The 27,348-nt window shown below is 31.6% G+C and overlaps 1 protein-coding gene across 2 annotated transcripts in view; it reads right to left on the bottom strand.

Moving 5' to 3' along the window:
- LOC126748840 (fibroblast growth factor receptor homolog 1-like) overlaps positions 1–27,348 on the bottom strand; it is a 121,785-nt gene that overhangs the window by 40,972 nt on the left and 53,465 nt on the right. For both annotated transcript variants that reach the window (XM_050458335.1, XM_050458336.1), the window contains exons 3-4: positions 15,583–15,737; positions 404–785 (exon numbers count right to left, since the gene is read on the bottom strand). In XM_050458335.1, coding sequence (XP_050314292.1) covers positions 404–785; positions 15,583–15,737 — 537 coding nt within the window. The remainder of the gene's footprint in view (positions 1–403; positions 786–15,582; positions 15,738–27,348) is intronic.

Here is a 27,348-nt window from a genome sequence, read left to right on the forward strand (position 1 = left end):
AACTAGGTCAACAGGTCACAAACCAAATGCATGGCATACTCTTATAGAAAAGACATACTATAGAATATATTAAGCAATTTGAAGATAAAACTTAAGGGAAGAGTATGTGTGAATTATTAATAACATACAAAAGAGTCTGAAATGTGGATATATAATAATTTAAGTAAAATCACTTATAGCATCATTGAAGATCTTAGAAGAAGTATAATTTTCAGGTATTTTATTTTATTTTTTTTTTTTACATTTACTGTTGATGGTCTAATTGATAAGCAAATTTAAACTGTTTAAAAAATAAAAGCTATACCAATGACTCAAATTAAATAGGTTCTAATAACAATATATTGACCGTAAAAAAATTATTATCTCTTTGTATCAGCATCAAATAATATTTTAACTAACTTACCCACAACATCAACCCTGTATGTAAAATCAATGCATCCAACTTCATTACACACAATACAAGTATAATTTCCTTTGTCTTCTGTAACAAGATCTTCTAATGTCAATGACCAATGGCTCTTTTTATACTCTCCATAGGGACTTTTAGGGACTTTTCCGTCTTTATACCACGTGATATTGGGTGTCGGATTTCCACCTGCCTTACATTTAAGCTGAGCCATATTTCCAGCAGGTTTTACAACTAAAGACTTCATTTGCTGCTTTTTATAAAAATAAGGTGCTTCCAAAACAATAACGTTATATTCTGTAATAAGCGTTCCATTTGAATAACACGCAAAGATTCCTTGAAGTGATACATTCTTTACTTCGAGTATAGATGATTGTTCCTAAAATAAAAAAGTGGACGTTTAATAAAAAAACATAACGAATTTACAACTTTTTTGTAAAATTATTTGCGAACGCTAATGTTCAGATCTCGTAAAGATGTGCAAACAAGGATATAGGTTTGAAATTCCTTAATTATTTCTTAACTCTTAAGTGAGGTTTCATTGACATCATCAACTTGCATATGTATCTTGGAAAAAACAAGTCTAAGTCATAAGTTAAAAACAGGGTGATAGCGTTTCTTTTATTTCCTCGCTATTTACTATAGTCCGACTCATATAATATAACTCTAATCGAAACTAGTGTGGCAAGCACAAATTTGAAATCGGTGAAGCATTGTTGTTTTCTCTTCTCTCGCAACACTTTACCTATGATTTTCTGTGTTGCATGTTAATGCTTGGGTATTTCAGCATCCAGGGCAGAAATTTTCTGGGCTTGTATATATAGTAATGAAATTCGGAACAAAAAAATTCTTCTGTCGGAAAATACACATTTTTATTATTAAATTCTGATCTATAGGTTTTTACGTTACTCCCGAATAGTGTATACGTTTTAATTTTTATGAAGATCAACAATAAAACTGCTTAAAAATGTCACGAAATTGATTGCTGACAAGAGCCCCTTTACAGATCCGTGGAATTTTAAAAGCTCTTGGATTTTTTTTGTTTTTGCTATATTATATTTTCTGTGTGACACGACCCAACATATCTGTAAAATCAATTTTGAACCACAATAATATTACCCCGAAATAATTTAGCACTACCTCTGGTTCCCACTAAGCACAGCTATGGCGGCAAAGTGATGGCTCACTTGACTTAAGCCACCATTTTGCCATACAGTAGTAGGACTATCAGGATTTCAGCAGAAAACCTTTACTCTCTAATCACCTATGACTATTTGAACTAACTTACGGCAGTGGGTAATCAAAAGGACTATTACGTATATAGGTTTTTTGAACCGTTACGCCCCACTGAGAATTACCAGAGACCAATATGCTTCAAGAAGGTTGGTCTCCGGTATGATGCACTTTATAGCGCTGTGCAAACTATAAGTGTTGCTCAGATATTTAAACCTTGGAGGTATTTGTACTGGACACTTCCCGATAACGTGCTCTGCAGTTTTTCTCCTCCCAACATTAACGGCACTTCGGCTTAGACGCAAAACCTAGGGTATGGAGGTGGTCTGGAATGCAAGTGGCCGATCAAAAGACCCTTAGCAAAATTTTGCATCTCTTTGGGCGTAGTATTTGTTTGCAGGCAGACAACACCCATTTATATGTGCCTTAACCTAGCTCATACCAGGTGCTGTCGTTGATTTCCGGAGAGTCTCTCTATCAAGTAGTATCAAGTACTCTTCATTGATACCAAAAGCGGGAGCTACGCCATTCGCTATGTCGCTTATAAGTTTAAAGCATATTGCTTTCCGAGCAAACGGATATAACTGTGTTGCGGTATCAGCATTTTATTTATTTTTTCTGTATTTTAACGCAGTAAGTACTTCAGTGGAAGACCCCAGCTGTAGGCTTTCGAAATATGGAGAATCACCACCGAAGCCTGCACGAGCTGTCATTCCGTTCCTCCTGTTTAGTAATGCAGGCCTAGTAAAGTTCTGCATCTCGTCTCTGCCTGCCATATGGCCAATGACTATTAAAAATAATTGGCTAATAGTCTTGCCACCATGTTACCAATTTATTACGGTCATCATGTTTTTGGTAATGGGCATGCACTATAAATAATCATTTGCAATGGGAACTCCGAAATGGTTCGAATATAACGGCTCAGCTGACTTTAACCACCATTTTACCATTAATGAATATGATCAGTTTTTAATGACCGCACTGCATTCTTAACAATCTTTTCTATTGCCATGGCGACCGACGATCAAAATTAAATAGCCCACGCGACTTAACTACTATTTTATCAAAATAACTGCTGCTAATCTCTCACGGGGTTTTGGTATTCAATACAAATATTTTTATTGTAAGAACTGTCACAAAAATCGACGTAAAGCAAAATTTAAAGGAAAAACAATCGAATTTCAAATCAATCCATTGTCAGCACTAAAGGTAAGACCGCCCTAGGCGGAATTGCACTGTATCGGAGCGAATTTATATAACATATTCCGCACTACGCTGCGCGACACGGCACTGAACTACAGGGTGAACTTTGTAGTAACTACCAATTCTGGCGCACCCTGTCACATCGTGTCCTGCATCGTGGTTCAACTGCCGCTAGTGCAGTATAGCAAGTGATGCAGTACTTCATTCGTGTTTGACATACAGTATCAAAACAATTTGTCGAAATATTGCTCTTTTAAATTTAATAAGTCAATATCCCGAGTTGTATGATCTCCAAAACGGTCATTACATAAAAATCAGCAGAAAAAATAACATTTAAAGAATGTTTTCTCCAATCTTTCTTCTTCCTCGCATAGCAAAAACACTATTATTACGTCTTCGTTAATTTCAGTCGTCTTGCTCAAAAAACACCTTATGAACCAGACACACCATTGTTAAACAAAAACACTGAGTAACGTCGCGCAGCAATTCAAATGCGATACCCCAATAAATATTTTATGGCGTCGCGTCGCTACGCTGCAGTGCAGAAAGTGCCGCCTTACCTTAATGCATTTGACAAATGGATTTTTTAAACATGCATATGTATGCGCCAAATAATTAAAACACAGTTGTGATATCGCTAACATAACGCTAGCCACAGTGGTGAACTATTGACTTTTCGCTCCTCGAGTTGTTTGTTGCTGTTTTTCAAGAAATTACCAAGTTTATTAATAATTTTGTCTTAGAAAAATGTCCACAAATAATGACAAATGAGCTTACCTTCAAGAGTTTGAAGGAAATAAGTATTTGTTATATTTTTCTTTATTTAATGGAATAGTTTCATAAATACTTTTTTGTCAAGTTTGAGGCTACATAAAGTGGAATCGGTAGAACTGGTTAAATTTTTTGAAAAACAATGGTTTATATTAGAAATAAATAAAATTAAAATAGGCTTTGTAGTTTTCTATCGTCCACCTCAATATTTTTTCCCCTCTTAATATTTTTAAAGCATATCAACATAAATCTGCTAGAACATAAATCTGTTACCGATCAGTTTGATTTTCTCTTAGACTGTTTTAATTTTAAACAAACAATAATGAATTCAACTAGATTTTCAAGGCAGAAAGCGAGTCTGATCGATGCCATAATTCTGTCAAATGAAAATTTATTAATTAGTAATTTTAAAGATAGAGACATGCATGAGCACTCCGACTATCAACTTATTTATTGCACCCTTGAAATAAATATTCCTAAAATTCCCCCAAAGTTTCTTACTTATAGAAACTTTAAGAATTTAGATAGGTTAGCTTTTAATCGTGATTGTAATGCGGTAAATTGGGAAGAGGTGTTAAGTTTTACAGCACTAGATGATAAGGTAGAAAATTTTACGCATAATTTGACGCAACTATTTGATAAACATACACCTTTTATCACAGTTAGGGTAACAAAGCCAAAAGCTCCTTGTTTCACAGACAGTCTTAAGGAAATGAAAACATGCAGCAATTTCTTGCTTTCTAAATATTAAAAAAACTAAACTTCCTGCTGACTAGGAAGCTTATAAAAATGTTCGCGACATGTTTACAGCAGTTAGAAATAAAAAAAGAGGGTATCTGAATCTTTGTATAGAGAATAGAACAAAAAAGCCCTATGGAACCGCTTGGCCAATCTTAATCTATATAGAAAAGCAAAGTGCAATTCTGCGTTGGAACTTAAAAAATCCGGAAGCGATTAATCAGTTTTTTATGGAGTCCGTACGCCATGTCTACGCCAGTTTCTCCAGATACCGTTCGGGAATACCTATTTCGCAAATAAAATCGAATGCCAGTGGCTCTCATATCTTTAATATCTGCATCAAAAAAGGTGAATTTTCAACGTTGTGGACAAAAGCAGTAGTGCTACCCCTGCCCAACGTATCTAACCCAAATAATTTTTCAGATCTGCGGCCAATAAGTCTACTATCTGTAAGATTTTTGAGAAGCTTATATATACAGTGCGAACGTAAAGGTTGGAATAAATTCATTTAAAATTCAGGGGTATGTTCAAAAAAAAAACGCTCGGACATGTCGATTTTTATTTTTAACTGCGGGTTTTTTTACTGTAATTTTATGTGTACAGGGTGGCCCAAAAATAAGTTACGGTCATCAACGTAATTTTTTTAAATATAAACACCTATTTTTTATTTTAGATTTAGGTTTTACATCAAATTCTAAGTACATTTGATGTACCATGTCCTATACCTAAACTCGAACGTTGACGATTGAACACAATAAAAGGCTATTTTTGGAAGAGTTATTTATATCAAGCAACCTATCAGTTATTGTTTGGTTATTTACATTTGTGGTTGGTGTTTTTGATTGTTAACTTGTCACAATTTGTTGACATCAAATAATTTTGAGTGAATTTAGTTTGATTTAGATGCCTAAGCAAAGTTTTGCTTGTGTTAAGTTTATCCAAAGATAAAATTAAAATTTCAAAAAATGGTACGTCTTAGTGAACGAGAGCGAATAGAGATTTTGATGATGATTGGTTATGGAAACAGGATGCGCACTCAGATGGAAGTCTGTGAAATTTATCATGCCAAGTATCCTGATAGGCCACGTATATCTCAAAGTACTGCCAGTAAAATAGAACAGAAATATCGGGATTTGGGTCATGTCAGGGATAATTATACGAAAGGTCGGTCAAGTATATCAGAAGAGAAGCAACTAAATGTTTTGCTGGCAGTTGAAGAAGATTGCCATAAAACGACTCGCAATATTGCGTTAGAAAATCAGATATCCCAGACATCCGTCGTTAAGTATTTAGGTATAAATAAATGGCACCCTTACAAAGTTCAATTGGTTCATGAACTAAATGAAGATGACCCAGATAGGCGTTTAGAATTTTGTGAGAGACTTATGGACTTGTGCCATGCTAATGCACAATTTTCAAAAAAAATTGTATTTTCTGATGAGGCAACGTTTTTTCTTCATGGTAGTGTAAACCGGCAAAACTGCCGATATTGGGCTACTGAAAATCCGCACTGGATGATGGAGTGCCACAGCCAAGTCCCTCAAAAAGTAAATGTTTGGGCGGGGGTGATTGAAAACAGGGTTATAGGGCCCTTTTTCTTTGAAGGATACTTGAATGGTGAGAGGTATTTAGAGTTTTTAGAAAATTACTTGGTTCCATGCCTTGCCACTTTATACCCCGATCCAGAAGACCCGATATACCAGATATATTAGATAATTCCTTATGGTATCAGCAAGATGGAGCTCCAGCCCATTACACTCGTCCCGTGCGCCAGTACCTGGATACCGTTTTCCCTGGACGTTGGATTGGTCGGAGGGGTGCAATTGAATGGCCGGCCAGATCGCCTGATCTGACTCCTTTAGATTTTTTTTTGTGGGGGTATCTTAAGTATAAAGTTTATGTTAATCGGCCAAACAACATTGAAGACTTGAAAATTAGAATAACGGAAGAAATAAGATTGATAGAACCTTCTGTTATCGATAACGTTTTACAAGAATTTCAGCATCGACTAGGATATTGCCAAGAGGTTCGTGGTAGCCATTTTCAACACTTAATAAATTAATTAAAATATTTTTATGTATTCTTGCTTGATATAAATAACTCTTCCAAAAATAGCCTTTAATTGTGTTCAACCGTCAACGGTCGAGTTTAGGTATAGGACATGGTACACGAAATGTACTTAGAATTTGATGTAGAACCTAAATCTAAAATAAAAAATAGGTGTTTACATTTAAAAAAATTACGTTGATGACCGTAACTTATTTTTGGGCCACCCTATATACATAAAATTATAGTAAGAAAACCCGCAGTTAAAAATAAAAATCGATATGTCCGAGCGTTTTTTTTTTTGAAGATACCCCTGAATTTTAAATGAATTTATTCCAACCTTTACGTTCGCACTGTATATATTTCGCCTAGCTCAATACTGTGATGATACACAAATTTATAATCACTTTACTAAGAATAATATTAATGTAGCTAGGGAAACATCAAGCCGAAGTTTAAATGCAGTACATCATCATTCCACAGTGAGTGGTGTAAAATTAAACCCAAAAAAATCTGCTGTGACCCTTAGCATCATGGTCTCGAATGAACTGTGAGATTCTAATAGATTATAAAAAAATATTAAATGTGAAAGAACACAAAAACTTCGGTGTTATTTTTGGTACAAATTTGAGATTTAAGGCACAGGTATGTAAAGTAATTCAAAGAACATACATAACCCTAACAGACTTGTAAAAGACTAAGGATCTATTAGATGTTGTGCTAAAAAAAGCAGCTTTGTGAGGCTCTTATTTTGGCACATAGTAATTACTCCAATTTTGTTTATGGCCCATGTCTTTATGCTTCTAGTAGGTACCAATTACAAAAAATAAAGAACTCTTGCATTCGCTCTATTTATGTTTTAAGAAGACTGGATCATGTAACGTATAAGATAAGAAATTTAAAATGGCTCAATGCGCAGAATAGGGAAAAAGTTCATTACTGCTATTTAGTGTTCAAAGTCTTAAGAAATAGTTATCCTTGTCATCTAGATAATAAACTTAAAAAAGGATCCACTAGACATATTTGAACAACACGGACGGTTCTGAAGTTAAATACCGACATGGCACTGCGATTTTTCAGAGATCAATTTATTTTTATGCTCTAAGATTAATAAATAAATATATTCTCTGGCTGTTTTTTTTTAAATATTAGCAAAATGTTTACTTTTTTGTATTTTCGTTTTTTAGTAATAACAACAAATATCTATATAGGTTGAGAAATTGAAGATTACGCATTGTCCAAAATAATGGCAACATCCATTTTTTTCGTATCTCTCGAGAGCTATTTGCTGTTTTAATTTTTTACGGAATAAAAATAATATCAGCCTGCCTCATTATGTAGAACTATTTTCTTAACCTCAATTTTAAAGCGCTATTTTTTTAACTTATTAGAAAGAAATGCCTTGTAGTGCCCTAAAAATGGTTTCAACACGATTAAGTAAAAGTCTTGGGTATATACCATAAAACGGTTACTATTTGGAAAAAAGATGAGTACAAATGCTTTAAATATTCCAGAACTCAGGAGATATTTCCCTAAGGCGTATGGCTATGATAAAAGAATTTTTATTATTAAATGGCCTCCTAGATCTCCAGATTTGTCTCTATTACTTTTATTTTTGTGGTTATCTTAACGACGCCATTTTTGAACTCAAATGTAGAGAAGTTGCGAGAGAAAATTGTTGAATGTGCCAAGTATGTTTCACCAGAAACTCTTTTGGAAATACGAAATGGTAGGACTTTTATAATTAGTTAACTTATTGTTTAGCCAAAGAAGGTATTTTTATATAAAATGTATTTTGTACATAATTTTTTGTTTTTTTTTTAAGAATTTTAATTTTATTTTTGTATAGTGTTTATCTTTTTTTTTAGTTTTATCAGAGTTTATAAATTATTTTTATTAGAATAGTTTCTATTGCTCAATTTTCATTATGCAATACATAGTATAAATTTTGAGATTATAATTCTATGTGAGTTGTAGACTGATGTATATACAGTTTTCATCAAAAAAAAAATTTTACAAATGTTTAAACTTTCGGATAATATTTTGCAAAATTTTGTTGCATATAATATAGTCACCCCCATCCAAGTCAGGCACTGGCTGTCGTCGTACTGAAAAACAATGGCTTAGAAGGCGGGTAGCAGAGCGCATGTAAATGCATGCGTGCGCGTTGCCATATTTCGCCTTTAAGCACCTCTCTATGCACCATGATCGATTCCCCAACCTGTATGTATATCTTATCAATGATGTTGGTTTACTGGATTTTTGTATTTGTTTTGATTTTTCAATACTGAAAAATAAACATTCGGAGTCTGAGTTACTGTTAAAGTTTTTACAGTAAACGTTATCGTCTTTCCTTTGCATCTACGGTTTCCAAAAATCGAAACTCGCATTTTGCCAAACAAAACATTTTTAAGCCTGTAAAAGAATTAGATATATATAAATTTATTACACTAAACATACAAACAAAATAATAGTATCTAAATATTAAATTAAAGTATTGACGAATATCTATGCCGGACAAGATTAATTACCTAGATTTCTAAAAAAAGGCTATTTGGTCCTTACGAATATCCCACATTGGTTATATTTCTGAGCCGAAGGTTATTTATAACCGACCTAAAAAAAAGTTTCACATAAAGATACGCCAGCATTTTTTGACTGATAATTCTATGTACGAAGAAAAAGATTGTTACGACGTTGTTCTATATCTGAAGATATGATTCGATTTTCTCAAAGCGAATATAATCTGCAACATAAATTTTTAATAATTTGTTTTTTTTTTAATCTGAAAATCCCAAGTAATTCGTGTAACCCTAAACTCATCATTAAAAAAAGGAAAGATCCAGAGAATCGCAAACTGAGTATCTCCCTAGTAATGATGAAGTGGATGTGCTTTGTAAGGTTTAGTTTATTATCCAATAATATACCCAGGTTTTTATAGGATGTCTCTGTCTCTAGAATTTTTCCACCTATGGATATGAAACTCACGAGAAAATTTTTCTTTCTCTATATATCTACTACTTCCAAGAATTATAAAGTGACATTTATTTGTATTTAGAGTCAAATTGTGTTGGTGAGAAATTTTATATACTTTTTCTAAATCTTTGTAGAAATTATTTGCTACTGTTAATGCGTTATTGGGTGCAAAACTGATATATATTTGTATATCATTAGCGAAGGCACGTTTGGCATGTATATAGAAGGTGACAATTGAAGAAGTGTATATGGAAAAAGAGTCAGTTTTCAGCTTCATTTAATAAGCCATTACATTTTATTTTAGCAATTAATATATCCCGATTTATGGTAACAAATGCCTTGGAAAAATCTAGCAAGACGAGGGCCGTAGACTAATGTGAAGGTAGGATGTTGTTTGAATTACCATACGCAGTAGGTTTTCATCGAGACGAGAAAGCTCGTCTCGAACGCGATTTCTCGTCTTGTCCTATTTTAACAAACTCTCGTCTCGATGTTTTTCTCGAAGACAATTTCTCGATCTCGATTCGAGAGTCTCGAAATTGTTAAAAACAATTATATACAATTTAAACAAACAATAGATTATTATTAAAAAATATCATGTTGTATATAAAGTCTATACTAGATTTTTTTTTCTGTAAAACAATACTTAAAAAAAAAAATACAGAGCTATAGGTATAGTATGAACTAAATACTAAATGTTATGTGCAACCAAAAAAAACGCAAAATTTGACCCAAAAATAAAAACATATTGTTTAAAAAAGTACAAATCCAAACGAATCGTTTATTTTTTAATAATAATATTTTATCCATGGATTTAAAATTGTTTAAAATTAAAATTTAGTTGGTTAAATACAAAGACTGCGCACTGCGCTACTTGTTCTTCATTGATTAACATGACGTGACTTTGATAATTATTATTTTATTAATGTAGGTATTTATTATAATGTAGGTATTATTATTTAAATAGGCGCGGTAAAAAAAATCCATTTTAGTTACAGAACACTTAAATCTATTAAACAATAAAACGCTTTTAATTCATTATGCTTGATATTGATATGCTTGCTTGATAATAATTTTGATAAAGAGGTTATGTTTTCATTTATAATAGTGTATTTTGCCCTGATCATTTTGGTTAAGTGCAGAAATAAACATTTATGTGCGTACCTTTCCAAAGACTTATATTGATACAACTTCTTTTCTTTTGGACACAAGATCTACTAAATTATAGAGAATAGCATGTTTTTTTTTTAATGGGTCTTAAAGAGAAGGGACAAATGATGATGTTGGTTGTTTTATTTTTTTTTAAAACACCCCATAATAGCATCTACAGGGCAATAAAAAAAGGCGAATTTTCATCATCTTTAGGAGGTGATATTTTCATTATTTTTTTTTTATTTCAAAAAATTAAAACAACCAATATAAAAAGTAATCCTTGATGTATCCAAAATGGTTTATACATTTAAAAATTTTTACATATTAGCCGAGTTTGAAGGTCCGAAAAATGCCCTGTTTTTCACGCGATTTTCGAACTGAGCGGGGCCTCTTATCTTAATTATCGTTGTGTCTTTTACAACAATAATTAATAGGTTTTATAGCTGACACCTGCAGAAGCGATGATGAAGATGATGAAGACAAGAATTACGAAAATTAAAAGATCGGAACAGATTAACCTTAAATTTATTAACTGTTGCAAGTCTGCCGATTTAACGATGTTGATGCCAGTAATTGATGTTAAAACGAGATGGATTTCAACATTAAATATCGTAAACTAGGCTCTAAGAATGAAAAAAAACTCTAAATATTTTGTGTGAAAATAATGATGACTTAAAGGATTATCTTATTTCGTCTCAAGATTGGGAGCTAGTAAGCAGAATTTTTAATTATTTAAAAGTTTTTAAAACATTATCCGATTCATTTCAAGGCGAAAAATACTGCACATTACCTATGGTCGTCTTAGGAGTTAATATGCTTCTAGATAAATTGGATACCTGGGCTTTTGGTCTGGATAATTGTCCAAATAGGAATACAACCGACGAAAAAGTTAGAGAATCTCTTCAAGCAGCAAGGGATAAAATCATCAAACACTATTCAAAAATCAATTGGATATATTGTGTTGCATTAATATTGGATCCACGACATAAGACTAAGACATTTAACTTTACGAACGGGGGAAAAAACTCAAAACAAGAAGCCATAACTAAATTCAAAAACTTGTATAAAGAAATGTATTACATTAGTTCTAATATTGATATTCCTTTAGCATCTTAACCTTTCACCGATGATATTGATGAAAATACTGATGACCTTAATCTGCAAAGTTTCTTCAAAATCTGCAATGTTTGAAAAAAGCAATGGCGACAGAGGGAACTGGAGAAAAGAAATTGATGAATATTTTTTATCTAAAAGAGCTGAAGGCAATCAAGATATTTTAGAGTGGTGGAGAAAGAACGAATCCATTTATCCAAATTTATCGAAAATGGCTCATGATTTTTTAGGTATACAAGCCACTTCAGTTCCTGCAGAAAGACTGTTCTCAAAGGCAACACTGACAATTAGAAAAGAACGAAGCCGATTGACTGGAGAATCGGCTCAATTTTTACTATGTTTAAATTCTTGGCTATGCAACAAAGATATATTTATGAGTGCATAAGCAATAATTTTGTTATCAATACTTTTCGTATTTCTATTAATCTTTATTTTATGTTTTGTTCATTTTTAAACATTTAGAATTTATGTTTTAGTTTAGAAGTTTTTTTCCTTTAAAAATATAAAATTATTTGAGCTTTTACCTTTGTTATGTTTCTTTTGCTTTGTTAATTTTCTTATGTTTAAAATGAATTAAATTTATTTCCCAACATAGTTTTTTATTTTCATTCTTCTAACCTTTTAAAGGCTGTTGAGTTATTGCAGCATCTACAGTCTTTCGAGATCGAGAAAATCTCGAAGTGATTTTCTCGATCTTGTCTCGAAATTCGAGAATCTCGTGAAACCTTAATACGCAGAGTTGTTAACATTTTCTTAAATAATTTGGAGCATACAGGAAGGATGCTTATAGGATCATTGTTTTTTGATGGTGAAGTTATATAGCTAATTTTACATTGACTTGGGAAATTGCAATATTCTATACAAGAATTTATGATACGTAAAACATATTTGTTTATAAATATGCTAGTACTCTGCAGCATTATTGGAGATTTTGTTGCTTATATTTCAAACTGTTTAGTTTTGTGCGAGATTTATTTCATATCGAGCATTTCGAAGCTAAGAGAAACATCATGGCGGTAGTGATTATTGGTAAAAAATCGACCATACCCTATCTCCTCCGGTTCTAAAAAATGCTCCAAAATAATTATTTATTTCAGTAGCATTTCGAATACTGTCAGGTATTTTTGAGGATTTCATAAAAATTTAAGGTTATTGCTTTTACACACCTCAGATATGAAAGTCGCTTGACAATTTTATATTTTTCAAAAGCATTGTTCCTGCGGATCACTTGTTTGGTATTTCATAAAATCCAGTAACACTTTAGCTTAGAGCACGCACTGGCCTGGAGGGGGCATAATTATTAATGACATTTAAAATAAATGAATTAAACATTTCTAATATAGTATCAATAGCCTATACCCTAAAAATACTATCAAAAGAAGAGGAAAGCAGATCATTTAAAAAACTCTTTCTATCAAACATCTTAAAATCCTTAATATAGTAAACTTTTGTTTAAATTTGAACTTTTCTAATTAAAACCTACAGCGTACTCCTATACTACTTCACTAACAATTAAATTCTAATCCCCTAAAAACTTAAATGATAAGCAGGCAAAACCAAAATGATTAAGTTCAAGCTTAAAATAGTCTCTAAAGATATAAATACGTAATATATACATAAAATATTATATAACAATATACAGGGTGTTCATTTGAAAACTTCCCACCACGGATTTATCGAAAACCACTGTCTAAAAAAAAACGCCAAAATACGTCAAAAGATTTGTCAAGGGGGACAACTTTCTAACCTAAAATTACTTCACCTTTTTTCACCCATTGTCTCCCAGGGTCATCCCCTTAAAAATTTTAAATGGTATCGAGTAATAGCTTGTTTAAAAGGTCTTTCGAAGTCTTTTATTTTGACGTTTGATTTTTTTTAAATCGGTCGAGTCGTTTTCGAGAAAATGAGAAAAATCTTTGTTTATCTTAATTTGTTCAGATAGAAAACAAAAACATGAAAATATCAGTTTTTATTTCAATAAGTGTTCAAAATGTTGCCCGTTTTTGGCCAAACAATGATATAGGTGATGTTCAAAATCCTGACGGACATTTTTAAAAACATGTTGTGGGATATCATGGCAGCTGTCGATGATGCGTTGACGAAGTTCATCCAAACTTTCAGGTTGGGGAGTTAACACAATAGATTTCAAATGACCCCATAGAAAAAAGTCTAAGGGCGTTATATCAGGAGATCTAGCAGGCCATTCTACAGGCTCCCTTCGCCCTATCCATTTATCTGGAAACTGGTCGTCTAACCATTGCCGAACGGGAAGAACATAGTGAGGAGAAGCGCCGTCTTGCTGGAAATATATTTCAGCCTTATCAAGTATAGGGTTTCCATCATCATCGATTTGGTTTTCAATGGATTCACTGATAAGCGAATTGATGGTATTTTCCAACATATCTAAATAAATGTCTCCATTTAAATTTCCGTTAATAAATAATAGCCCAATCACTTTATTTCCAAAAATGTCTGCCCATACATTAATTTTTTGAGGGTACTGGGTATGACCTTCTACAAATGCATGAGGATTTTCATTGCTCCAGTATCTACAGTTGTGCTTATTAACAAATCCATTTAAATAAAATGTGCATTCATCGCTGAAGCAGATATTTTTACATGAATAGTATTATCATTAATCACTTCAGTAATTTTTTCACAAAACTCAACTCGCCTATTGAAATCGTCTTCGGTTAACTCTTGCAATATTCATTTTGAATGGATGAAATTTATGAAGTTTGGTAACTGTGTGAACCGAGCCTAATGAAATACCAATGGCAGCAACAATTTTGCGTAATAAAGTATTAGGATTTATTCCAAAATGACCCAAAATTTCATCTTGACCGGCTTCATCCAAAATTCGCCGATGATCACGTTCTTTATTTGCAACAGATCCAGTTTCAGTACTCTTAGTAACAAGGTCCAAAACATACCTATGCGAAGTTATTTTCTCCATATGTCTGGCGTTAAGCGTGACGGTAGTTTGCCAAGCACATTGATTTTGGACGCCATAAATTAAAATAATTTCCACTCTTTCGTCTAGTGTGTAAACCAGTTTGGAAGTAAAATCTTCAATTCAACAAATAAATTTTCACTATTCCAAAACTGTCACAAATGTAACTGACGGCAAAATAAATTCTTTATTTTCCTTAGCAACTATAAATAACTAAGTAGGTAGAACAATAAATACAGTTCGGCCAGAATAGTTGTTGATGAAAAGAATGCGGAAAAAAATTCAGGTTGTTATTTAGTTTTTTCCACGTCTAATCTTCGGAATTGCTGTTTATGTTGGTAGTGTCCGTTTTAAATTATAAATGAATTGTAGATTTGGCAAACCCTAACGGGAAACATTTTGAACACTTATTGAAATAAAAAGTGATATTTTTATATTTTTGTTTTCTATCTGAACAAATTAAGATAAATAAAGATTTTTCTAATTTTCTCGAAAACGAATCGACCGATTTAAAAAAATCAAACGTCAAAATAAAAGACTTCGAAAGACCTTTTAAACAAGCTATTACTCGATACCCCTTACCATTTAAAATTTTTAAGGGGATGACCCTGGGGGGCAGAGGGTGAAATGGAGTGAAGTTATTAAGTTGTCCCTCTTGACAAACCTTTTGACGTATTTCGGCGTTTTTTGTTTTAAACAGTGGTTTTCGATAAATCCGTGGTGGGAAGTTTTCAAATGAACACCCTGTATATAACTTTTCACAGAAAACTTTATAGCCGTATAGAGTATAAAGTTGTAAAAATAGGTTAGTATAATAAAATATCTAATTTCTATGAGATAGATAAAGTTACAAAACTAAAAATACCAAATACTCATATAAACCGACAAAACAAAAATAAACAGAAAATTATTGCACTTCAGTAACTTAAATAACCGTATAGCAAAGAATATTTTTTCAGTGAATTTAATAAAAATTAAATTATGAACTTACAGTTAAATTGGTTGGAAATACGCCGCTACTATTCTGATACTTCCATTCAATGTTCTGTTGTTCAGGACAATAAAGAGTCAAATTATCATTTAATCTGACTTTCTTTTCTTGAGGCGTCGCTTCTTCACTTGGTAAGGCATTATAGTTATCGTAATCTGAAATTAAATAGTTTACTAGTGGGACAAATCTTACGATTAAAATTTTATAAATTTAGATATTATTTTATAAATTCATTAAATATATTATTTCGATTATTTTGTTAACGAGTAGAGCTTATTGTCGGCGTTCACTGCGGTGATATAACCATTATGAGGTCTTTGTTTAATATTATGTATATAGCAACGTATAAGAAGTTTTGATGTAATTACAGTTTGTTCAAAATATGATTATTATTTTTAAGATACTTACGACAGCTTTATTATTCAAATTCAAAAATAATTTTATTCACCGAATAAAAAATAAGAAATAAATAAAAAATAAAAATTAACAATATGGCAAAAACGACCTGCGCATCGAATATAAAAAAAACCGATAACATAAGCACCCTAATGCATATGTTTCACAGGTGCGTATATCACAGAAACAAACAAAAAATAAATTAATTATTTTTATTATGTAAAGCCGATCAAGAAAACAATGCATGGAAGCTTTAGAGGACCTTAATCTTGTAGCTCTCCACTAAATGTCTACGTGTATGATTTCATCTGATGACTTAAAATCTAAGAAAAGGCTCCTTTCAATTAGTTAAAAATAACAACAAATAGCTAAAGCAAAGCTAAAAAATTTCCAAAGTGAACATGTAGGTAAATACATCCACATGCATTGTTAAATATGATATTTCTAGCATCTCTAGAATAAATTCGCTATAATAAAATAAAGCTTTTTTTTTTGTACTCGTCTTCTTGATCTTATATGACTAAGAATTAGAGTTTGGTATACTGGCTAATGATTATTGAATGTCCTACTATATATAACTACTCTTTCGATCAATTAGTTTTGTTGACTGAAGATGCGTGACCTAACTCATTTGGAATATGTTTACCTATCACAATTGAAAACCGGTTGCAAGAACTTAAAGCAAATGTTGCCTATATGTTTCTTCTATTGTTTGAATAAGAAGCTCTGACGGAAACGGTGGTTACCACCGTTTACGTCAGAGCAAATATAACATCCAGCACTATTCTCTCTATCTCTCCTCTAAAATCTATAACCTGGCAATGATAACACATCAGAAGATACATTACTTTTTTAGTGCATTCAACTTTGGGGAGTATAGTTTTAATATAGTTAGGTATATTACAAGTATTATTATAGGCATATTGTATGTAAGCTTATTGTATTTTCTCTAAAAATACTGGTGTATAAAATGGTACTTTTCTGAACTACGTTAAGGAAATTCTTCTAAAATGCATATCAGATCAAAAAGTGTAGTTCTTTGAAGGAAATAGCTTATTTAATGAATCTCAATATGGATTTAAGAAGAAATTTAGTGTCAAAAATCAAACAAAAAATAAAATTTGGTATGCCCCAGGACTCAATTTCTTCTAATATTGGCCCTTTACTTTTTATAGTATGTAGAAATTATCTGCTTCTTATGGATTCCAAGTCTAACTAAACTCTTTACGCAGATGATACTACCATCTCGGATACGTCAAGTGCGCATACGGATTTCCTATAATGTTTGCTGAAAGCACAGGAGGCTGAAAAATGATTAAGTTTAAACAAGTTAATGCTAAATAGAACCAACAGTAAAAGAATTGCTTTGGGAAATGTTGATAGAATAAATGAATATATACCAAACTACCTTGGTGTGTTTATTTATCCAAAGATACAATAAGATCTGCATGTTGATTGAGTATTATTTATAAACAAAAATCTTTAGGGTCGTCAATCAGACAATCTTTCCTATGAAATAAATAGAAATTGCTATTTTGATATTCATGCAATACCTTGTAATTTTTATGCCAAACATTCTAGTGTGCTTGCTGGGATCATACTGCATGTCTTGTTCATCTTTTTCGAATATAGAGAAACGTTAGTTTTTAAAGAACTAAGTTACCAATATGGGTCTTACTTTGGAAATTTAAAAATACAAAGTTAATATCATTATATTTTATTGTGCTTAGTGTATTCTAGAAAAAAACCTAAAGGGTCTACTGGCGAATGAGAGGTGTGAAGATAGTGCAAGTGACTGAGCAGTAAGCGTTCTAAATATTTTATAAAAAAAGGTTAAAAATGTATATTTCTATAGAAAAAGTAAAATTAACTTATTACAAGTATTATTTATTCAAATGAAAAACGTTTCATTAGTTTTTTCTTTTAGTACCGTGATTACAATATTATCGTTTTATATCTGGATTTAAATAGCAAGACTTTATTTTGTTCCTTCTTTTAGTTATATTTGCTATTTTTTTTTAAATAAGTTTTATTTCATAAATTTTTCTTTAATAACTTTTTAATTTGTGTTTTTAATGTCTTAATATCTTGATGCGTAAAAATATGAATAAGCAATTTAAATTTAAGTTAAAAAATATATTAAACTCCTGGTAATGCAATAAAGGTATTGGCAAAACAAATAAGATACCTAGAAATACTGTAAGTATTAGATAAGATTAAAACTTGAAACACGTGTCGACAGTAAAAATAAAGAGTTTTGGTTAGTGGTAAAACTGTCTCGTAATTTGAGCGTTACACCAAAGGTTCCAACCATAGGACTATCGATAGCCTGTGTTAATAATTTTATTGAGCATTCCTTTGAACATACTTTATTACATGCATCATATTATAAAGTTATATAGATTGGAAAAGACTGGTAATGTGAAATAAGACACACTGGTCCAACAAGAGCCACAGAACTTATACATGATAGATTTATTCGCCTTAAGACATTACAAAACCCCAGTATTACTGTCAACCAGCTAAGAACTGAACTTGTAAATATCTTTGGCATTAGTGTCACTGCTAAACTTATTAATTATATAGGTTACATGAAAACTATCCTTACGCCTGTTTATGCTAGGTAATTCTTTTTACCGATGAATGAAGGTTTGTTTTAGGTCCTTAATTAAGAAGGCTGTAGCGCATACCTGTTAACACGTCTCGCTTGTAAACCATTCAGGAACCAAGTCCAAACTTTAGCGGTTCGGGCTGGAGTATCAAAAGGGTTTCGGACTAATGTGGTTCCCATTAAAGGATATTAATTAGCATATTTCAGAATCAAATTCTGGAATCCATTGTTCATCCACGCGCTACAGAATTTGGTAGGTAGAATTTGGAACAACAATTTGTACTTTAGCACGACAATGCATACCCGCATGTTGCAAGAATTGCTAGAAACTTTTTGAGCAGCACAATATTTAGGTATTGCCACGTCCTGCATAATTCCTTGACTCAAATTTTACCGAGCATGTTTGGTATATGTTGAAAAGGCATATTTTAAATCAATAGTATTCTAGAAGAGAGAAAAATTGCTGTATGAAACTGTATGCAAGAACAATGGCGACAAATTGAGCAAAAGAATATTGACAATTTATATTACGTGTGCCAAACAAATGTCGAGCTGTCATTAATAACAGAGGCTATAAACTTTTCTTTTAATTTACTTATTTCAAATTATTGATGTTACTTATGTTCAGCATTGTTTCCAAAATGAGTTTAAAGGTATTTAATTTTAATATTTCTCAAATCACTTTCCAAATTTCGATTTGATTTTTTTTATTTTGATTTGTGTATTAATCTCTTTTAGATATTATGTTGTCTTATTTATATACTTTGCGCTACTACAAAACTCATATTACAATCGTTAGTATCATAACAGCATATAAGGTAACCCCAAAATACTAATATTGAAAAACAAAATTAAGTAAAACATAAATTATTTACATTAGCATTTACAACATTCAGTTTAACACTATTTTAAAAGCGGTGAAATATAAACATCAAGAACTATATTGATAAAAAAAAAACATTATTGACCCTGTAAATTTACAGCATCCTTTATAATACTGTTTTTATTTACGGTTCATAGAACCACAATATGTATTGCTAATTAGACTTGATCATTTATATTTTACTTACTATATATTCTTGCGTATTTACAAAGAGTTTTGAAAGGCGAGCGTAATAATGAGTGTAAAGATAAGATTTAATTGGAAAAAATAAGGAAAAGGAAGATGTTTAACGAACATACGGAGTTAAAGCATAAAATCGTAGCTATTAATAAAAATATACAAATAACCTAAAAAAGCTCGGTTTTTCTCAAGATACAGATTTTATGTTTAAAATTAGTTTGTGCAAATTTAGGCTTAGTAATGTAACAAGGATTTCAAATAAATTCAAGCTATCAACTGGACCTAAATTTAGATTTTTATTAGTAGGTAATAATAATTGCAAATTTTTGTGGAGGTTATTCTAGAAATGTTGCAGTTTTTTACCAGGGTAAATTGAAATGTATTTGTGATTTGATACAGCCAAAAATATAATTGTTTTGAAGGTTAAAGCGTACCTACATATTTACAATGAAATATTTTGGAAGCAGGTTAATTTATCTTTATTATCAACAACAGAATTAGGGGGATTTTAATCAGAAAAGTGTTGAAAAGTCATTTTTTCTGCAATAAATTGTTTAGTACCGGCAAGTGAAAATAAAAGTAAATATTTACGGGTACAAACAGATGTCGAGCAACAGCTTTGTTAAGAATAATTAACAACAGGCGTGATCATAAACCCCATTAAAATTGACCTTTTCTTTTCTATTAACGTTCTTTAAATTGTGATACATCATTAATTTCTTGATATACTACGATGATTTTTTATATTTTTAATAAATTAATGTTAAATTCAGATTTGCTTAAATTCAATGTTTTCCAAATAAATTCTTACTTAATAGTCTTTTAATACGTTTCTCCTCTCGACAAACTTTAAGGGGTTGATTTACCTGATCAAAACTATGACAAGACTTGCTTGGATTTGATCTTAGTTAAAGAATGTCAATGTCAATGTCACATGATTTCACAGTTTAAAGATTAATAATGAAAAATAAAAATGAAAACCTGTTGTTCTTTCGTGTGTAATAATAAAATAAAAACTATTATTATTAACTAAAATATGTAATCAATTTGGCAACGTTATAGGGTTTGATTCTTTTGGAGAGTTTCTGCAGATTTATTATTATTATTATTTATTTAGGTGAATTTTTCAAGATGCAGTTTATCGACATTTTAAAACAAATCGATTATTTTGCTTACTCCTTTTAAATACGGTTAACAAATCCAAATGGTTGAGGGTCATGAAAAATCATTTGCACTGAAATTGCACCATATTTAATTGTGAATAATTAAGATAAATAAATATAATTTTGTTGTATATGAGAACAAATAACAATTACACTTAATATTTTTTTAAATTAGTTCATTAAAAAATTTACCCTCTTACGCTGTAACTCCCATTAAAAACTAAAGAATGAATTATTTATAGATTTTTTTAGGCAGCTATTGGGAGCACATTTTATAAGTCTAACTTTTGAATTTTAAAATGCCATCAGTAACTGGTTTTTCTTATGTTTAGCCATTATTCGTGAAAATTTAATGTTTTTAATTTTTTTTAATCGTATTTTTTTTTAATTTTTTTAAGACTAGAATCTTTCAGACATCTTGATATTCGTTGTCGTGTCCGCTCAATGTCCCATCAAAAATAGTCTTATAGTAATGTTGTCTACGTGTTATGAATGAAAAATATAATCTAAAAATATAAAGCTGTCCACAATTTTTTTATGACAAATTTATTTCTTGATTTGGCTACCAGTCTTAATAATATTTCTCTCTTAATAATATTACTCTATCTTAATAATAATATTTTTACAGTGATGGAATTAAATAGTGACTTAAGATTTTTTTAAAGGCATTGCTCTAAAAATCCTAAAATATTTTCTTATTTCTGTTCTAATATCCTTGTAATAAAGGAAACGATGCACTAATAATTTAAAAGCCGCCGGTAGATACTTTCTAACAAATGTGTTTTTAATTAGGCTATTATCAATCTTAAATGCATTTGTTTTTTCTAGTTTTTACACAGTAAAAGCATTTCTGTATGATTGTCAGGAGGCACGGTTGCCACACTGTAATACCTTAGTAATAGGAAAAGATTTGGTATATATAAGATATTTTTGTATATACCTTTAATTTTTGTATATAACAAAATTTTATATTTTGTAAAATGAAATAATTTTCAGTCGCAATATATATATTAAAAAAGATTTCGTCAGTCAATATTTTCACTTTTACTTTTATTTTAAAAATCAGAGCCAAAGCCGTAAGGTACATATAACATTATATCCTAAAATTAATATAAATTACACAGCAGATTCCAAGATCAAGTTGAATAAGTCAACTGTAAAATAAACATTCTGAGAAAAAAAGATTAAGCCTTTAAATACTTTTGCTTCTCCACTGTACGCCAAATTAAACTACTATACTTAAAAGTAGTACTACCATACTTTCATAAAAAAAATCGTCAGTGCCAAAATGCAATTTCGGAGATAAACTCAAAGGAGATGTTCTGATTCTACAGAGTTTACATTTTACCAGCACTAATAACTTTCTTGCACAAAATATTTCCAAAAAATGTAATACGCAAATAAGTTAAAATTGTGGGCAGCAAAAGGGCTATTATATACAAAGGTCTTCTAATGGCCCCATCGTGCCCGACCGAGGGTTGCCAAAGATAATAGCATTGAAAAAATCAATTAGGCAATGTGGTTGGAAAGACTTAATGTCGCTGGGTAAACTGTAAGGGCTATGTATTTGAATTTAGTACTCGTAAGTACTGGGCACTCCCCGATAACGTGGTCTGCAGTTTCCTCCTATTCTATAGTGTGGTGCTGACGCCTTAAATACCAGTGTCTGAGGAAAAATTTATCACTAACCGAATTTCGCGTCTTTTTAAGCGCAGTAGCTGTGAGACAGGCAGACGACCCATCTATGTATGGCTTAGCCTATCTCAAGCCAGGTGTTTCCGTCCATCTCCAGAGGGTCCACTTGTCCAGCAGACTCTTCATTGATGCAACGCAAACAATTGTTTTTGCAACTTTTGGTTATGGAGACTGGGTTTGTTAAGGTCTCGTCAGAGCAAAAATTTTTTTTTACAAAAAGAATAAATTATCCAGAGTAAAGGGTGGCCAACTAAGAATGCAACGTACTGTATCTCGGAACGTACTCATCAGAGGCTTGCGGTAGTATTAGTAGTAGTAGTAAGGCTGGGGCAGCTAGAGCTCGGCAAGTAGGCCTAAGGAGTCCCTTTTCGCCAACCTACCCAATTTTTAAGAATTACCCAACCCTACGCCTCCACTCCCAATGCGCGGTCTCCCTGCGATATGAACGTTTTGAAAACAGTACCCCGCATTTTTAGTTGACCACCCTGGATGTAGATGTAGTTAGCGGAAGACCCAAGACTAGTGGAATAGAAAAGAAAAATGAGTTATAGGTATTACGCTTCAAAAAACTATAATGTTTTAAACCGTGATCAACGATATTACTAGCCAAGCGATAATTTGAAAAAAAAAAATGGATATTTTGTTGAATTGCCTTTAATAACTTTAAATAATAACCGGTCAATATACAGGGTAATTGATGATTGATGGTACCTTAGACGTTTTCGGATAAAGAAAAATTTAATTTTTTTTTAAATTTGGCATCCTGGATTTTGGTTGGTGATCTAACAATTAAAAATATTTTTAGCGATACAGCGTTGCCGCCTATACCAAAAAATACTAGGAACTTGGTTATTTTAAATGGTATTATACCCTGTATATTTTTTTTCCGATCGGCTATCACTTTATGATTGTTTTTCTTTAAGTTGTTTCTATACCTATCTTTAGTGGTTTTCGCGAAATGAATTATTTTCTTTTTTTTTGACCAAAACATAGCTCCAAATAAATGTTTATTACTGCGGCACTGAAACGCGTAGAAAATTGAAATTATAAACGTAATATACGGGTTATTGTACATTAGTTTTCACTTAAAAAATTTGTTCTACGTTATACAGGGTTGCTCAAAATTAGTGATTTTACAGCTAGATACAATAATTGTAATTTTTTTTTTTAAATGGAAAACCCTATATATTATAACATATTCTAAAAGGAAATTGTAATCTATTTCTAACGAGATATCATGTTCTTATATCTAAGTAGTTCGGTTTCTAAAATAAAAGCAATTTTCTGTAAAAATTGGAATATTTTGACATATTTGCTTTAAGTGGCTATGAAAGGTGATGACGCAACAATGCTATCCTATTGATGTTTGACAGTTACATTTAGGTGATTAATAGTAAATACGCTTGGGTGTTTTTTTTTAAATAGTTACCTTAAAATTTATTAAAATGGAAAGAAATAGTTATTCAAGTGAAGTTTTGATGAATCTATTTATTATTCATGGGCAATGTGACAAAATTGTAGCAATGATTGTACAACGAATTGTACCCGAATTTACAAAAAATGGATAAGAGAAAATTTATGCGAATAGAAAAAAAATTTATACAATTTGGTTGACAACTTTAAAATGATACAAGTTTACCCAAGCCTGTAACGCCTGATGAGGACAACATCGTGAATGTTTTAGCCTACTTTCACGCATATCCACAAGCTTCCATCCAAAGTGTAGCAGATGATTTAGGCCAAACTTATTATTCTGTGCAAAAAATTCTGGATGACAATAATATGCAACCCTTTAAATTTTCAAAAGTACATTAGCTGAAACTGGATGATTACCAACGTCGCGTTTTATATTGTGAGACACTTCTGACACGCACTCAAGAGGATCCAAACTTTTTAAAAAAAATAATATAGACAGATGAAGCAAAGTTTTTTAGAGAAGGTATTTTTAATAGAAAATATCAAGATTTTTGGGCTAATCAAAATACACATGCGGTTAAGGAAATTGGATTTCAAGAAAAATGTACTTCCTTAGATTTTGATAAATACCTTCAGATTTTGCGCACAGTAGTAGAAGATTTTCTGGAAAATTTAACGCTTGAAGATTGTCGCACTTGCTGGTTTCAATTGGATGGGGCACCCGCTGATTGCTGAGGTGTTAGGACTAGACGTTTGGGACCATCGGATTGGCCTGCGAGATCACCTGATCTTACACCACTTGATTTTTACTTTTGGGGTAATTTGAAGCAAATGGTATACAAGATCCCGGTAAACAGTAAACATGAACTCGTCAACGACTTATCAATTGCATAGGTCAACAAGATCCTTCTGAAATACAAGCAGTGACAGCACATGCTGTACAACGCAGGATTTTGAAGTGCTTAGAAGTCAATGGCAATCATTTTGAAAATTTATTGTAAATTACTTATAATCTTAGGATAACTAATTAAATCATTCTTAAGTTATAAAACAAATTGTATAAAGTTATTTTGTATTCGCACAAATTTTCTTTTATAATTTTTTTGTAAATTAGGGTACATTTCATTAAACTTTCAGCATGTTCTTGCTACAATTTTGTCACATTGTCCATGAATAATAAATAGATTCATCAAAACTTTATTCGAACAACTATTTCTTTCCATTTCAAATAATTTTTAGGTAACAATTTTTTAAAGAAACATCCACGTATATTACTATTATTGATGAACTAAATGTAACTGTCAAACGTCAATAGCATAACATTGTTTGGTTGTTGCACCTCTCATGGCCGTGTAAGGCAAATATGTCAAAATATTCAGATTTTTGGAACATGATACCTCGTTAGAAAGGGATTTCAATTTTCTTTTAGAATATGTTATAATATATAGGATGTTCTATTTAAAAAAATGCATTTTTCACAATTCACAAAAATCTAGCGGTAAAATCACTAATTTTGACCAACCCTGTATAATGTGGAACAAATTTTTATAATGAAGACTAATGTGCAATACTTCCTTAAATTAGGCTTATAATTTAAATTTTCTGCGCGTTCCAGTGCCGTAGTAATAAAAATTTGAGAAAAAAAATTGGAGCTGTTTTGGTCAAAAAATAGAGGAAATAATTAATTTCTCGAAAACCACTAAAATTAGGTATAGGATATCTTATACAAAAAACAGTCACAAAGCGATAGCGGATCAGAAAATAAAATAATATGCAGGGTATTTCATTTAAAATAACAAAGTTGCTACTACTTTTTGATAAAAGCGGCAACGCGGCATTGCTAAAAATATTGTTAGTCGTTAGATCACTAGCTAAAACCCATGATTCCAAATTTTCAAAAAAATTCTATTTTCCGTTCTCCGTAAACGTCTAAGTTTTTGAAGAATATTTGTAAAAAAAAAAATAGGTTTTTTTCTATTTAGGTTATTCTTAACAGCGTACAATTTCCAAAAGTCTCCAGGGGAGCTGAAAATAGTACTATAATTATACACTTTCAAGCATTCGGAAAAAGATACTTCCCGTATACCCGAACGGTACCCAAAACTTATATAGGTATATACCACTTTTAAGTCTTTTACTCTGAAAAATCTAAATTCGCATATTGACTTAATTTTTGAGATCTAGTGACCCAGAGATGTACTATCTGTGAGTAAGGCCGTCGTCCCACCAAAGATACACGATAGCGACGCCACATCTCCGCGATCTCGCCAGCGAGTATCTTTCGTGTCGAACCCATGTTTTAATATCATTTTGTCCCCACCAACGCTGCGCCGAAGATCCAAAATCCACATCCAAATGCGTGTCGCCTTCGTGTTGCCGGGAGACTGGACGTGTCAGTTGCGAAGCAACATTCAAGCTGTGTGTGTTGGCGTTTTTTTTTTCATTTATCGAAATTTTGTTTTTTTGTTTATTATAGCACAACAAAATGCTGAACTGGATTTTAATGGATGTCTGTGCAGCTCCTTAGCAGCAACAAACATTTTTTTTTCTCAGTAAAAGGATGCATCCACCATTTTCTTTTTTTTGCCTTTTTATTTTTTTTTTCTATTCCGCAAATACCAATACATTGCAACCACATCCTCGTCTTCACTCGATGACATTTTGAACTAAACTGAACAACTAAACGTAGGAAACACGAAACGCGTATCTTTGGTGGGGCCACTGCATGTCGTCTGAATGTGTCCAGGCGAAATCGTATCGCCTTCGCGTCGCCGTCGCGTATCTTTGGTGGGACGACGGCCTAACTCAGCTTTTCTCTGCAGCTTAAACTTTTAAAATGAAAAAAAAAGCCAAAATATCAATGTTAAGGGATACATGTCAATATTCTTGCTAAATTTTAATATTCCATTAGCGATAAAGCCACAGTTATTAAATTTTGTTCCCATAAAGTGCATTTTTTTAAGTCAGAGGTTGCGAGCACAATATACCTTGTCACTAACTAAATTTATAAAAATATATATAAATAGAGTTTAAGGAAATATAAGGCTGCATCATTTCAGAGGTCAAAATTATGTTAAATCAGATTAGACCCTGTTTAGATTAGGTATATATTACAATACTAAGCTAATTAATAAAAATAATACAAATAAATATATAATGAATAATATATTACGAGAGGTTATTAAAGATTTGGTAAATTAAAAAATATTGAAAAAGAAAATGAAGAAAGAGAAATAAAATATGAAAGTAACAGATTTAGAAAAATTAAACAACAAATTAAATATATTTAATTTGTAGGAACTAATTTAACAGCCATACTTTTCAGTTTCATGTTTGGAACTCAATATACAGGGTGTCCCGGTAAATGTCGAAAGGCTCTCGGATGCAGGTAAAAAATAAAAAGTAGCCAAGTAGTTTAGTAT

This window comes from Anthonomus grandis, chromosome 22, assembly GCF_022605725.1.
Source record: "Anthonomus grandis grandis chromosome 22, icAntGran1.3, whole genome shotgun sequence".
Taxonomy (NCBI): domain Eukaryota; kingdom Metazoa; phylum Arthropoda; class Insecta; order Coleoptera; family Curculionidae; genus Anthonomus; species Anthonomus grandis.